Here is a 16485-nt window from a genome sequence, read left to right as displayed (position 1 = left end):
CCTAGCCTGCTAGCGCCCAGGCTTAGGTGTAGGTAGGACAGAGGTTGAGTCAGGCATCAGTCCTCACCAGGGACTCGGCACACCTCAGTGCACGTGCTCCACTTCATAGCCAGCGTCTATAGCGGCGCTTGCGGCAGCGACGCCGTGTGCTCAGTGGGCCTAGAAGGACTCTAGCCACGTGTCCTTGGGGTAGAGTTCTGTGGCCGTACACTGTGCGCTCTATTGGCCGGGCTCTGTGAGCTAAACAGGCTCCGGCATTTACGTTCAGCGGTTGTGCGACTCTGTGCATTAACAGAGCTCGCACCTGTTCACATTGGGTGACGTAACCGACGTGTAACTGTTTTTACGCCGCTCTATTCTTCCGCCATTACTTAGCAGCAGTGTACCACCTCTGCACGGTGGACCCCAGGCTGCGAACGCACCTACTATTATTTTATAATTTGGTGCGTTCCGCCAGCCCTAACAGATCCCAGTGACCTGGGTCTGCTGGCACGGGAAAGGGAGAGAGCAACATAGTGTCAGGACTCTGAACATTTTTACCTTTTTGCATTACTGCCCTTTTCCAAGATGGTGTCCTTGGTCTCATGTGCATTGTGTCCTCCTGCTATAAAACTCCACCCCAGCCTTCAGTCTGTGCTTGAGTATTCTGCCTTGCATCCAGCTCCTGACCGCTGATTGCTCCCTGGCTATATACCGGCTCCTGTGAACCTGTGTGGTGATCCTGCTGCTCTGCTCTGAGTTCCTGCTGCATACTCCAGTTTCCAGAACTCTTCTTCCTCTGCTGCTCGTGTTTCACTTCATCTGCATTTGCTGGACATGTAAGCTGTTCCTGCTCTGCAAGAGCCTGAGACTATTTTCCTGGTCAAGCTAAGATAAGATTTGAACTGCCTTTTAAGCTTACCTATCTGTGTCTGGACTAAGACAAGGATTTATTCATGCCAAGTATCCTCAAGAATAACTGTGCTTCATAGACTTTTTGCTTGATTGCATCTTCCTCTAAAGTTCCTATAGACTGCTAAGCTGCTTCTTATATTTTCTCCAAGTGTTATGGACTTGAGTTTCTTTCTGCATCTGTTGTATCACCGTGTGTTAATATAGACTTTATCACTTATAAAGCTGTGTCCTGTAGTCATCTTGTTCCATGCACAGAGACTCCTGAGTTATCCACTATAATTATTACAGGATACTCAAGCCATATAAAGAGGAGACTGCTGGAACAATGACTGCAGAATGCAGACTAGAGCAGGTGTTTTCCATAATTAGATCACTGCAGAAAGATGTGGAAGGTCTACAAAAGAAGTTTGGAAGCTTTGAACAACAAGTGTTTGGACAGACTTTGCAGGACTTAAGCAACCGCATGGCAGCCCAGGAAAACAAACTTGCTGGCATAGAGTCCCAGTATGGACGGGCTTTTCAGGACATAAGCACGCAAATAGCTGCACAAGTAACTTTACCCGCTGGGCAACCGCCACCAGCTAGCCCACCCAAGTTGCCCCCATTCAGATTTAATGGTGATCGCGACAAATTTCGTGGCTTTGTGAATCAATGTATGCTATATTTTGATGTGCATGCCGACCATTTTCCTACTGATCGATCCAAGGTATTGTGTGTAATAATGCTACTGACCTCACGAGCGCTTGCCTGGGCGAATCCAATGATTGAGTCTCGTGACCCACGGTTAAATAACTTGGATGATTTCTTGGCCGCTATGGCATTAATGTTTGATGACCCTAATCGCCGTGCAACCGCCGAATCTGCTTTGTTGTCTTTACGCCAGGCTAAATGTTCTGTTATTGAGTATGCCACTGAATTCAGGAGATTAGCAGTAGATACCAATTGGGACAGTTATGCACAATTGCCTATTTTTAAGAGGGGTATGTCTAGTGTTGTTAAGGATGAACTAGCTCGCTCTGAGTCACCACAAGAGCTAGAGACATTTATACAGCATTGTGTGCGCATAGACATTCGCCTTACTGAGCGTAGGCAGGAGAAATTTGCTGCATATAACCGTATTTCTAACTTTTCCCTTCCTTCCAAAGAGCCTGCAGGTAAAACCTCTCGGGAGGGGGAGGAGGTGCCCATGCAAATTGATTCCGTTCAGAGGCGCGAGAGTAATGAGCGCCGGGAGCATCGCCTTCGTGAGAGTCTGTTTCTACTGCAGTCAGTCTGACCACTTTTTAATCAACTGTCCCAAGCGGCCTAATAAGGTGCTAGCAGCAGTAGGAGAATATGACAACTGTGATGATGAATCTGACATCTCTGAATGTAGCCTGCCTCTAAATGCTGTATTTCATTCACTTTCTATGACTTCACCCCCCAAGGAGCTGAAGGAGAAGAACTCTCACTGTTCTCTCCCTATTAAGATCCTGTGTTCAGGAGAGTGGATTTCCAGTGCAGCTATGATTGACTCTGGTGCAGGTGGCAATTTCATGGATATCGCATTTGCCAAGGAACATGGTATTAAAATTCAGCAAAGAGCCTCTCCAATTACCATGGAAACAGTGGATGGGTCACCTTTAATCTCTGGGCCTGTGGATCAGGAGACCGTACCCCTTGAAATTTTGTTGGAGCCTAGTCATCAGGAGCAACTTTCTTTCTTGCTAATTTCTTCTCCTCATTTTCCTGTGATTTTAGGCATTCCTTGGTTGCGTTCTCAGAACCCAAGTATCAACTGGGAAACCAAGGAGATCATCTTTCCAACAAGGAGCATCGCAGCATTAACAGAAGCTGTCCCTGAGTCCATAGCCTTAGAACCACATGTACAGGTATTTACTTTACCTTCAGCATATAAAGAGTTCTCTGACATCTGTGACAAGAAGAATGCAGATCAGCTTCCTCCACACAGGCATTATGACTGTCCCATTGAGCTGCTTCCTGGGGCAGCTATTCCTTTTGGTAATGTATACCCTTTGGCGGCACCTGAGCTTCAAGCCTTAAAGGAGTATATTGATGAAAATCTGGCCAAAGGCTTCATACGTCCTTCTTCCTCACCAGCAGGGGCACCTATATTTTTTGTAAAGAAGAAGGATGGGACCCTGAGACCCTGTGTTGACTATCGGGAACTTAATAAGGTAACCATACGAAATCGTTACCCTTTGCCTCTGATTCCCGAATTACTGGAAAGAGTCCGCCATGCTAAAGTGTTCTCTAAACTAGATCTTCGTGGGGCTTATAATTTGGTGCGTATTCGTCCAGGGGATGAGTGGAAGACAGCATTCAGATGCCGGTATGGACACTTTGAATATCTTGTGATGCCCTTCGGCCTTTGTAACGCCCCTGCAACGTTTCAACACCTTGCTAACGACATTTTCAGAGATTTGTTGGACCAGTTTGTGGTGATCTATTTGGACGATATACTAATCTTTTCTGACTCTCTACAGGAACATGAAATACATGTCAAGACTGTTTTAAGACGTCTGAAAGAGAACCATCTGTATATTAAGCCGGAGAAATGCGAGTTCCATCGTTCTGAGATACAGTTCTTAGGGTATATCATCTCTCCCCAGGGGCTGAACATGGAATCCGGTAAGATTCAGACTATCCTTGACTGGCCGGTACCCAAGAACGTTAAGGAGGTCCAACGTTTTATTGGTTTTGCAAATTTCTACAGACGCTTTATTCAAAATTTTTCTGATATTGTCCGTCCCATTACTTCCTTGACAAAGAAGGAAAAGCCCTTTAAGTGGTCATCACAGGCTCAAGAAGCTTTCGATCGGCTTAAGATCTGTTTCACCTCAGCACCACTGTTGATACACCCAGATCCAACACTTTCTTTCATTGTGGAGGTGGACGCTTCCGATAATGCTTTGGGGGCGATTCTCTCCCAAAGGACTGGAGAGAAGGGTCTGCTACATCCTTGTGCTTTCTTTTCCCGTAGACTAACCTCAGCAGAGAAGAATTACGACGTGGGAGACAAGGAATTGCTGGCCATTATTGCGGCTTTCAAAGAATGGAGACATCATCTGCAAGGAGCTGCACAACAGATCATAGTGCTAACTGACCATCGCAATTTAGAGTTCCTTAGATCCGCTAGATGTCTTTCTCCTCGTCAGGCTCGTTGGAACTTATTTTTAAACCAATTTAACTTTGTTATCTCGTACCGTCCAGGTTCTCGTAATGGGAAGGCTGATGCTTTATCCCGAATCCATGCTGCGGATTCCATACCTGGAGCCCCGCCCAAGACCATTCTATCGGATGCCAATTTCATCGGAGTTATCCACGACCAGGACTTGTGGAAGGAGTGCAGGGAGGCTTATGACGGTGATGTATTTCTGGCCAACCCACCAGTGGATATTAATCTTGTCTTTAAGGGTGGCATGTGGTTCAGAGATCGACGTATCTACGTCCCTGAGGTCGTCCGTCTGCAGATCCTCAAGTTGGTACATGACTCCAAGTTGGCTGGTCACAGGGGGGTACAGAAGACACAAGAGTTCCTGAGCCGATTCTTCTGGTGGCCAACGTGCCTGAAGGATATCAAGGACTATGTGCTCTCTTGCGAGGTATGTGCTCGTTACAAGACTCCTCATGTGGCACCTACGGGTCTTCTACAACCATTACCTGTTCCATCTCGCCCTTGGGGGTCTATATCAATGGACTTTATCGTGGAGCTACCCACATCGGGGGGCATGAATACAATCATGGTGGTAGTTGATCGCCTGACCAAAGCTGCCCATTTTGTTCCGTGCACCGGCCTACCCTCAGCTAAAGATACAGTGAACTTGGTTATACCGAATGTCTTTCGGTTACATGGGGTCCCGGATGAGATCATCTCTGACCGGGGAGTACAGTTCACTTCAAGATTCTGGAAGGGGTTTTGCTCTGCACTCAATATTAAGGTCTGTCTCTCTTCCGCTTACCATCCCCAGACTAATGGTCAGACTGAACGGACCAACCAGACGCTGGAACAATATCTAACATGCTATGTCAGCCATCTCCAGGATGACTGGTTGGAGTTGCTGCCATTAGCCGAATTTTCATATAACAATTCTCAGAGCGCCTCCACTAAATTTATACCTTTCTTTGCCAATCTGGGTTATCATCCGTGTATCTTACCTAGGTCGCCAATTAATTCTCCGGTTCCGGCAGTGGAGGAAAGACTGACTGCGTTGAGGCAAAATCTGGAAGTTCTGAAGGAATCCCTGACCACAGCTCAAGAACGTTATAAGAAATCGGCTGATAGATTCCGTAAACCTGCACCCATGTTCAAGGTAGGAGATTCCGTGTGGTTAGCAACTAAGAATCTGAAGTTAAACGTTCCTTCACAGAAACTTGGACAGAAATTCATTGGACCTTTCAAGGTCAACGGTATTGTGAGCTCTGTGGCCTGCCGGCTGAAGCTGCCTAGGACTATGAAGGTACACCCAGTTTTTCATGTATCTTTACTAAAGCCTGTATCTCCTAATACCTTCCAGGGACGTGTTGTGCCACCTCCGCAGCCTGTGGTGATTGATGACCAAGAACAATTTGTGGTGGAGGAAATTATTGATTCCAGGATTCGCAGGAATCGGCTCCAATATCTGATAAGATGGCAGGGATATTCCCCTGAGGAAGACTCTTGGGAACCTGTGGAAAACATCAATGCCCAACAGAAGATTTCTCGTTTTCATCGGAGATTCCCTGAGAAACCAGGTCCAGGATCGTCCTGAGGCCGCTTCTAAGGAGGGAGTAATGTCAAGACTCTGAACATTTTTACCTTTTTGCATTACTGCCCTTTTCCAAGATGGTGTCCTTGGTCTCATGTGCATTGTGTCCTCCTGCTATAAAACTCCACCCCAGCCTTCAGTCTGTGCTTGAGTATTCTGCCTTGCATCCAGCTCCTGACCGCTGATTGCTCGCTGGCTATATACCGGCTCCTGTGAACCTGTGTGGTGATCCTGCTGCTCTGCTCTGAGTTCCTGCTGCATACTCCAGTTTCCAGAACTCTTCTTCCTCTGCTGCTCGTGTTTCACTTCATCTGCATTTGCTGGACATGTAAGCTGTTCCTGCTCTGCAAGAGCCTGAGACTATTTTCCTGGTCAAGCTAAGATAAGATTTGAACTGCCTTTTAAGCTTACCTATCTGTGTCTGGACTAAGACAAGGATTTATTCATGCCAAGTATCCTCAAGAATAACTGTGCTTCATAGACTTTTTGCTTGATTGCATCTTCCTCTAAAGTTCCTATAGACTGCTAAGCTGCTTCTTATATTTTCTCCAAGTGTTATGGACTTGAGTTTCTTTCTGCATCTGTTGTATCACCGTGTGTTAATATAGACTTTATCACTTATAAAGCTGTGTCCTGTAGTCATCTTGTTCCATGCACAGAGACTCCTGAGTTATCCACTATAATTATTACACATAGACTGAAAGCCTGATTCTTCATAGAAAGAAAGGATTAGTACGGAACGTGAGGAGTAAAGAGAACAGAGGACGTGGGTGAGAAGAGAACCCTTCCTAGAAGTTCTAAGCGCAAGGCCGGGGCCCGGTCCCAGAGGTTGTATCGATACTAATGGTCCTGCAGCAGACACCGGAGGAATAGAAGTAGTGACCACTTTATTCCCACACAAGACTTTGGGGCACAACAGCAACTGGATAGTGAGCCGGGACTTAGTAGCAAGGAGTCCCCGAAGCAGGCTACAGCGGTCTGCCGTACAAGTAGAGTTCAAAGGAACATCAGACAGGAGGAACTCCAGTGTAACTCAGTGCTAGGAGTACTTCATCTAAAGGCGCTATAAGAGGAGACGCTCAGAAAGGCACAAGTTGGCGGAGTATTGGAAAGGAGTATTCCATCTGGCCTGGGGGTTGACAGAGTCCCTAACCCGAAGGACATGGCACGGAAGCAGGCACCTGTTTGTACAACAGACTGTGAGTAAAGCTTTGGAACTACATGCCCTGGTGTCCTCCACTTATTCCTGCGCCATCCTGTCCAGCACTGCTGCATCCCTTGCGCCTGGCACCGAACCAACTACGTGTCACCTCACTTACTCTGCCCTGGGACTCCAGCCCTGCCTGTGGAGGGCTATAACACCATTGCTGCACCACACCATCAGTCCCCGAGGACCTGCGTGCAGCGTCGGCTTAACACCTCCCTTGCCGAACACCACAGGTAGCGTCACGAACTATTGATTTCCATTACAAAACATCATACAAGCTCCCTTTTACTTGGGCGCCCAGGGCCACGGACCGAGTCACCGCTGCTGTGACAATTCCCATCTGAGAGACCAGCCCGGTACCGAGTACACCACAGCCCTGGGTGTGAGGGCGTCCCACCGGACACCCGGAGAAACCCGGCAGCAGCACTAGACCCTGCAGCAGCATAAGACCCCCGCACCAACGGCACACATCGGAGCCCCCCTTCATCTCTGAATGCGGCCTGCAGCATCACTCCACGAATGCCTCCTCCAACAGCAAGCCTGGGACCCCGCTACACCGCAGCCACCAACCCCGGTAAGCAATAAGATGCAAGGATTATAAGAGGCACCACCGTTTTATTAAAAAATATTTTTTTATTTTTCTCAAAATTTGTGGTGCGTCTTATAAAGCGAAAAATACTGTATATAACATGTATTCACTTCTGACTTGTCATGCTGTGATTTTACTGTACGTGTCTGATGAAGTGCCAGGTTTTCAATGAGATGGATGCGCAAAAATCGAACGGCACACGCATGGTTCAAGTGCTGAGTGGTTTTTTTTCTCGCACCCATTGACTTGCATTGGTGAGTCTCATCCAATATATGAGGACAATGACAGCATGCTGCAATTTTTTTCTCAGTCCGATCTGAGCGGAGAAAAAAAATGCAGATGAGCTGGGACTCCTAGAATAACATTAGTCAGAGTGCAATCCAATTTTTTTATTTGATTGTACTCGTCTGTTCTCGCAAATGAGTATGACTCCTGACTCTCATTGTTCCACTCCTGTTTTTAGTTTACAAATACTGAGGTAAAAACTCACAAAATACTCAATGTGTGCACATTGTCCTAGCACCTATTATTAACTATTTTAGGTCCTGCAAAGAATAAAATATTTTGCACACTTCTTTTACTAGAATTTGTATTATGTCCCTATAGGCTCACGCAGACATCTGAGCACGAACCGCAATGCTTGAATTTGCCATGGGGCTCCCAACTTGAACTACCAGCTTCATATACAGGTGCTTCTCACAAAGTTAGAATATCATCAAAAAGTTAATTTATTTCAGTTCTTCAATACAAAAAGTGAATCTCATATAGAGTCATTACAAACAGAGTGATCTACAGTATTTCAAGTGTTTATTTCTTTTTATGTTGATGATTATGGCTTACAGGCAGTGAAAACCCAAAAGTCTCTATAAATTAAAATACTTTTTAACACCAGTTTGAAAAATGATTTTAAAATCCGAAATGTTGCCCTACTGAAATGTACACTGTGTTCCAAATTATTATGCAAAACATATTTCCTCCTATTTTCTCTAAATTACCTATATGAATTGCAGTTAGTTATTTTCCAGTCATCTAATATTCTAGTATAATTGCAATGTTTTTGAACAAACTGCCTATGAAAACAGTATATTTTTAAAAATAAGAAACATCAAAATGCATGTTCCAAATTATTATGCAGAGCAGAGTTTTCAACCTTTTTATTTTTATTTTGAACAAAAAAATGGTCAATTGTGAAATTATAAGCATTATCAGCTTATTACAAAATGAAATCAAACAGTTTTCAAGTCAAAACTTTATTCTAGGAGATGTTACATTTGCACATAGGACCTCTTGTTGGAAAGAAGTTTCTGAACTCTCTCGTCCATTGAATTTGTCAGTTTTTGGATGTTTTGTGCTTCATTTGTTTTGCATGTGGACAGAATACCCTCCCAGAGCTGTTGCTTACATGTGAGCTGCCTCCCGCCATCATGGAGACTCCATGTGATGATGCTCCAGAGGTTCTCAATGGGGTTGAGGTCAGGGGAAGATGGTGGCCACACCATAAGTTTGTCCTCTTTTATGCCCATAGCAGCCAGAGATGCAGATGTGTTATTTGCAGCATGAGAGGGTGTATTATCATGCATGAAAACGATCTTGCTGCGGAAAGCACGGTTCTTCCTCTTGAACCATGGCAGGAAGTGCTGTTTTAGATCTCCATATAGATTATGGAGTTCATCTTTACCCCTTCAGGGATCCTAAAGGGGCCGACAATTTCTCTCCCCATGATTCCAGCCCAAAACATTACTCCACCTCCTCCTTGTTGGCGCCTTAGCCGTGTTTTCATGGGGTGTCCATCAACCAGCCATCCTCCACTCCATCCATCTGGACCATCGAGCGTTGCACGGCACTCATCGGAGAACAAAACAGTTTGGGAGTCAGTCTTCATGTCTCGTTTGGCAGACTGGAGCCATTTCTGCTTGTGTGCAGTGGATAGAGGTGGTCGACAGGATGGCTTACGCACAGCTGCAAACCTCTGAAGGACCCTGAGTCTTGTTGTTCGGGGGACGTTGGAGGCACCAGCAGCTTCAAAAACTTGTCTGCTGCTATGACAAGGCATTTTTGCAGCTGCTCTTTTAACTTGACACAATTGCCTGTTGGAAAGAGTCCTCAATTTTTCCTTATCAGTACGCACACATGTGTGCTGGGAATCAGCTACATACTACTTGATTGTGCGATGATCACGATGAAGTTTCTTGGCAATGTTGATTGTAGTCATGCCTTGACCTAAATACTCCACAATTTGTTGCTTCTCAGCAGCCGACACATCCTTTTTCTTTCCCATTTTGGCAAAAAATGTAGGCTGCTTAATAATGTGTAACAGCCTTCTTAAGTAGTCTTGCCTTTATTTGGACACACCTGCCAAACTAATTTGCACAGGTGTCTGCAATTGCTTTCAGTGATATAAAGAGCCCTGACACACATCATCATCAATGAGTTTAAATGACAAGCAAAAAAATTCTAACCTTATTACTCCTAAACTTTTTGCATAATAATTTGGAGCACAGTGTATGTTCAGTAAATACACTCAATACTTGGTCGGGGCTCCTTTTGCATCAATTAATGCATCAATGCGGCACGGCGGTGTTATGGAAGCCCAGGTTGTTTTTAAACTAGGTATTGGTACTTTTGGCAGTGTGAACAGGTGCTAAGTTCTGCTGGAGAATGAAATTTCCATCTCCAAAAAGCTGTTCGGCAGAGGGAAGCATGAAGTGCTCTAAAATTTCCTGGTAGACGACTGCGCTGACTTTGGTCTTGATAAAACACAGTGAACCTACACCAGCAGATGATATGGCTCCCCAAACCATCACTGATTGTGGAAACTTCACACTAGACCTCAAGCAGCTTGGATTGTTTGCCTCTCCACTCTTCCCCAGACTCTGGAACCTTGATTTCCAAATGTAATGTAAAATTTACTTTAATCTGAAAACAACACCTTGGACCACTGAGCAACAGTCCAGTTCTTTTTCTCCTTGTCACAGGTGAGATGCTTCTGGCGTTGTCTATTGGTCATGAGTGGCTTGACACAAGGAATGGTGTATGGTGGCTCTTGAAGCAATGACTCCTGCAGCAGTCCACTCCATGTGAATATTGCCCACAAATTTTTGAATGGCCTTTTCTTAACAATCCTTTCAAGGCTGCGGTTATACCGGTTGTTTGTGTACCTTTCTCTACCACACGTTTTCCTTCCACTCAACTTTCCATTAATATGCTTAGATACAGCACTCTGTGAATAGCCAGCTTCTTTAGTAATGACCTTTTGAGGCATACCCTTCTTGGGGAGTGTGTCAATGACTGCCTTCTGGACTTCTGTCAAGTCAGCAGTCTTCTCTATGATTGTTGAGCCTATTGAAACAGACTAAGGGACTTGATAAAACACAGTGGACCAACACGGCAAATGGCATTTCTTCTCAAACCATCACTGATTGCGGAAACTTCACAGTAGATCTCAATTAGTTTGGATCATGTGCCTCTCCACTCTTCCAGACAATGGGACCTTGACTTCAAAATGAAATGCAAAATGTGCTTTCCTTTTGGAGTGTGTCACTGACTCCATTCTGGATATCTGTTAAGTCAGCAGTCTTCCCCATGATTGTGGAGCCTACTGAAACAAACTAAGGGACCTTTGTAAACGCTTAGGAAGCCTTTGCAGGTGTTTTTTTTGTTACTTATTCTAATTTACTGAGATAATGACTTGGATTTTCATTGGCTGTAAGCCATAATCATCATCATACACAGAAATAAACACTTGAAATAGATCACTCTGTTTGTAATGACTCTATAATATGAGTTTCACTTTTTGTATTGAAGAACTGAAATAAATGAACTTTTTTAATGATATTCTAATTTTGTGAGAAGCACCTGTAATTTTAAGAGACTGACACGCTTAGGTCAGGAGTCCAGTGGCCAGTCTGTGCATTGAGATCCATGTTACACAGACTGTTGCATGAGCCTTTGTGAAAAACTGACAAGCAGCCGATAGGACAATGTTTAAATTTTATATGTATATTTTTTTCTTTTTGGGAAAATGTTAAAACACTGCTACTGCTTGTTTATGTTTTTTTTTAAACATACCATTTTTCCCACAGAATGTTGCAGATATTAAGAAGCTCAAAACTGTAGGAATATGTACAGTAAAGGGGATTCAGATGACAACAAAAAAGACCATGTGTAACATTAAAGGGCTTTCTGAAGCTAAAGTTGACAAAATAAAGGAAGCAGCAAACAAATTAATAGTGAGTTGTTCCATTAAAAATTTGCCAAAAGTCTGCACTCAATCATTTATTTTACAATATGTATTTTCAATTAGTATATTAGTTTTTTATGTTCTGTGCTCAGTTTCATTCAGAGACCACAATGGACATATCCTGAAGCCCTACCTGACCAGGCAATTTTTTTCCTTTTTGTGATGTAATTTTTTTCCTCCACTACCGAGAACCATGAAATTTTAGTTTTTCTGTCCTTATAGCTCTATAATGGGCTGTTTTTTTGTTTCATGAGTTGTAGATTTTGAATTACACCATTCAATGCAAAATTTAATTTACGGGAAAATAGAAAAAAAAATTCCAAGTGCAATAGAATTGTACAAAAACCATACAGTTCCGCAATTGTTTTTTGAATTTTGTTTTTACGGCATGCAGTGTGGTGTAAAAATGACCTGGCAGTATGTGAGAGTGTGTATATACCGTATATATAATGTGTGTATATATAGGGTGGGCCATTTATATGAATACACCAGGGTGAGGCTGGTTTCACACTAGCGTTTTATCATGCAGCACATCGTGCGCTATCGGGTGCACACGCAATGTTCCCCTATCTCTAACATGGCGGGCGCAGGGTCTTGTAATTGCACATGCTCATCAGCGTTTATGTGCGCTGCACATTTTCCAGGTGTGTGCCCAGACGCGCCGTACGCTACATGTTGCATTTTTTGTTCCAGCTACATCGTTAAAATCACGCACGCACGTGTGCGCACGTTATGCGCAAAAAAATAGCATTACAGTCTATGGGGTCGCTGGCGTGCGCTTGCATGCACGCACGTCAGCGCTTTTTGCGCACACGCGATTTGAGTAAACAATGTCTAGACACTTGTTTAAACCTCCCCCTAAACAAGCAACATTGTTTGGGAGGAGTGTTGATAAGAAGGTGTCTTCAGGGCCAGACCAATACTCTACAGACAGCCTTGCAGGGACCAGACAAGAACATAGAAGAGCCTTCCAACTGTGGATTCAAGCTTCAGCAGCCAAAATGTGAGTATTCTTCAACATAATGTCAGTGTGTCCTGTACAATTTATTATGTACTAGTGTTTTTTTTGTTTAAATTTCAGCATGTCTTCTTCTGGATCGGCCTATTCGCCATCTCGGCAAGAACTGGCCCAAGCAGATCTGTCATGGTTTGAACAGGGTTCTTGCCCTGCACTCACAGGGTTAAGTGTTTGTGGCCTCTTTCTGGATCTGGGAGGGGTATTTATACTCACTCTTTACCAGGGTTCTCTGTCAGCTATACTGTTGTTCTGGTGTGTCTGACCCCTGGTGTGCGTGTATTCTGCGTTGCTTGTTTGCTTCCCGTGTATGACCCAGTCTGTTCCCTCACTCTGTACTCCGTCTCTCGTTTTGGTACTAATGTCTTTTCTGGTTCTGACCTCCTGGCTTGGCTATTGTTACTCCGTTACAGTTTGTCCCTATTGTACCGTCTATTGCCCGTTCTGGTTTTCTGATCTATTGCTACGTCCTGACTATCCATTCTGTCTAACCCTTTGGTACTGTATTGCTATCTTGTGCTTTGCCCCCGGCTTTATCTGGTTTCTGTCTCTGTCTATGCCCCTTGGTAACATTGTCCTGTAGTTACCTTTCTAGGAGTTTCCCTCCAGCTCCTAGCTCTGTGGAGCTTAGGCCACGCCCCCAGCAGTCACGTGCTTCAGGTCCTGATACTCTGAAGCACGCATTGTCACCGCTGCTGCCCTGCTCCACAGGTATCTTTGAGTACTGTTTTTGTACTCAGGACACACGCACTGGCTCAGTGAGCAAGTGCAGTGCGGGATTCCTGACATTATAACTGACAGAGAACCCTGGTAAAGAGTGAGTATAAATACCCCTCCCAGATCCAGAAAGAGGCGACGAACACGTAACCCTGTGAGTGCAGGACAAGAACCCTGTTCAAACCATGATAAGATCGTGAGGTGAGAATCTTGCTGCCTTTGGGTAAGTATAGCTGCTGCATCTAGAAATGTGTAATAATTTTTTTTTCTTTACAGACATCGGACACGGGCAGTGAAGATGAAGTGCCGGAGCAGTCTGAGCGGGAGCAGTCTGAGCGGGAGCAGGCTAGCCAAGTCGCGGCAAGGAGACGCAATGTAAGTATATAGTCTTTCAATTTTTTTTTTTTTCCCTGTCTTTATTTTCATCTTCTATCTTGCTTCTTCTCTGTTTCTTTTTCTATCTTTTTCATTCTCCAAAATTACAAAGATTCTAATTTTTTTGTTTTTTTCTAGGTACCACAACGGGATGACGAAGACGTTTACATCGACAACGAGCACCTGATCCGCCTTGTTGAGGAGGGTATCCCGTTGTGGGACAGCCGTGACCAGCAGTACAAAGACACAGTGGTGACCCGGCAGCTCTGGAATGAGATGGCCGCAGCAATGATGGATGGCTGGGACAGCGCCTCTCCAACTTCAAAAAGGGCCTTCAGTAAGTATAAAGCTGCTCTGTGATGCTGCATTTATTTTTGGTCCTGATGGTAGTGGTGTGTTTGTTGCAAGATATATTCTTGCATCAAACACAACAATGCCTTCTGGAAAAACAGTGCTTTGTGTATTGAACTGCTGTCTTGAATCTGGTTTTATTTTTGGTCCTGATGGTACAGGTGTGTTTGTGGCAAGACATATTCTTGCATCAAACACACCAATGCCTTCTGGAAAAACAGTGTGTATTGAACTGCTGTCTTGAATCTGGTTTTATTTTTGGTCCTGATGGTACAGGTGTGTTTGTGGCAAGACATATTCTTGCATCAAACACACCAATGCCTTCTGGAAAAACAGTGTGTATTGAACTGCTGTCTTGAATCTGGTTTTATTTTTGGTCCTGATGGTACAGGTGTGTTTGTGGCAAGACATATTCTTGCATCAAACACGCCAATGCCTTCTGGAAAAACAGTGATTGCTTTGTGTATTGAACTGCAGTATTGATCCTGCTTTCACTCTTGCTCCTGATGATACTGTTGTGTTTGCTGCTATATATATTCTAGCAGGAAACATAACAGTGTCCTCAGAATCAACAGTGACTGCATTGTGTATAGAATTATTTTGTGATGCCGCATTGACTGTTTGCAAAGCTCTATCAGGTGTGTGTGCTGATAATGATGTTGCCTTCAGTGCATTGTATAACGTTTTTTCTTTGTTTTTCCAACAGTGAACAAAGTCCGCACACGTTGGCGCTTAATGAAGGACCGCTTCAACACTGATATTCGTGCTGAGGGACAGGTTCGCAGTGGTTCAGCGGCAAGGCGCAGAAGAAAGTACCGCTATCATCGCGAGTTGGCTTTCCTGAGACCGGTCCTTGCCAGCAGAGCGCAAGTATTATTTATTTTTTTTTTTATTACTATGTGCTTTTCTATTCCACTGCTGATGCTTCTTGTAAATGCATGATAGTAATGTTTTCCCTTTCTTTCCACAGCACTTGGAGCAGCACCCTGCAACCTGTCCCTGGAGCGGGCCTTCATCGGTCGACCTCGGACCCGTCCCAGTCATCCGACAGCCAGGAAACAACTTGCAGGTCAGCAACACGGACAGCTGGTGACCAGGAAGCTGGTCAAGCAGGTGTTCCCCTTTCCCAGGTCTCTGCCACTGGTTATGCGGGCACTACCCGCCAGCGGCAGAGGGCCTTGGAAAGGAATGTCTTGCCCGAGTTTATGCACTTGAGCGAGGCCTTTCATGCCAGCCTCAAGTCGCTGTCCGACAGAGTGGAAGGCGGTTTTTCACTCCTGTAACGTGGTTTTAACCACATGGAAAACCGCTTCGAGCGTCTGGAGGCCGACCTCAACAGACCAGCGCACCATTTTTTTAGTAAAATTGAAAAGGGCATGGTGGAACACCTTAGTCCTGAGCAACAGCTGAGTGTGTTGCAGGCCTGCAACACTGCTTACTTGCAGGCTATGAAGCAGAATCGGTATGTGCAGCAGTCAGTGGTGTCATTTCCAACAGTGCCACCGCTGACTCGCTACACCTCCCTACCGACTTCTGCTGCATACCACTGCACGGCCACCTGCATTCCAAGCCAAACCGGACACCACTACACCACCCCAAGTCCAAGTGCTGTTGGAGACTCCTCCGCCACCACCACTATGGCAAGCGCTGCTCCTGTATGGAGCACCACCACCACCACTGCACCACCTGCTTGGAGCAACACCACCACAGAACCTGCTTGGGACACCGACACCTATTCTTATGTTCAGAGCACCGCCACCATTTCTGCGTCTAGGAGCACCGACACCACCACTCAACATCATCAAAGGAACACCGCCAGCACTCCTCATCAAAGTAGCACAGCCAGCACTCCTCACCAAAGGAGCACAGCCAGCACTCCTCATCAAAGGAGCACCGCCAGCACTCCTCATCAAAGGAGCACCGCCAGCACTCCTCATCAAAGGAGCACCGCCAGCACGCCTCATCAAAGGAGCACCGCCACTACTCCTCATCAAAGGAGCACCGCCACCACTCCTCATCCAAAGAGCAGCGCCACCAATTCTCCTCCTAGGAGTCCCGCCAGAACTTCTCCTGCTCAGATCAGCGACACGCATCCTCCTTCTAGGAGCACCGACACGACTTTGTCTCCAAGTCTCCAAGGATCACCGCCACTTCTTTGAGCACCGACACGAGTTTGTCTCCTCGTATCACCTCCACCGCCGCCACTTCTATGAGCACCGACACAACTTTGTCTCCTTCTAGGAGCACCGCCACTGCCACTTCTAGGGCCACCGCCACCACAGAGCATCAGAGGGGTGACCCACATTCCCTCTTTTTCAGATCAACGCCACGGTCCACCAGCTCAAGGAG

General features: G+C 45.3%; 1 protein-coding gene across 1 annotated transcript in view; it reads left to right on the top strand.

The window, feature by feature from the left end:
• The window catches only part of DMC1 (DNA meiotic recombinase 1), a 534325-nt gene that overhangs the window by 88797 nt on the left and 429043 nt on the right, over positions 1 to 16485 (top strand). Inside the window, exon 2 of the mRNA XM_073549424.1 lies at positions 11521 to 11667. Coding sequence (XP_073405525.1) covers positions 11521 to 11667 — 147 coding nt within the window. The remainder of the gene's footprint in view (positions 1 to 11520; positions 11668 to 16485) is intronic.

This window comes from Dendrobates tinctorius, unplaced genomic scaffold, assembly GCF_039654945.1.
Source record: "Dendrobates tinctorius isolate UK_male_01 unplaced genomic scaffold, ASM3965494v1 ptg000159l, whole genome shotgun sequence".
Taxonomy (NCBI): Eukaryota; Metazoa; Chordata; class Amphibia; order Anura; family Dendrobatidae; genus Dendrobates; species Dendrobates tinctorius.
Note: the sequence above shows the minus strand (reverse complement) of the source record. Positions and strands in the feature narration are given on the sequence as shown.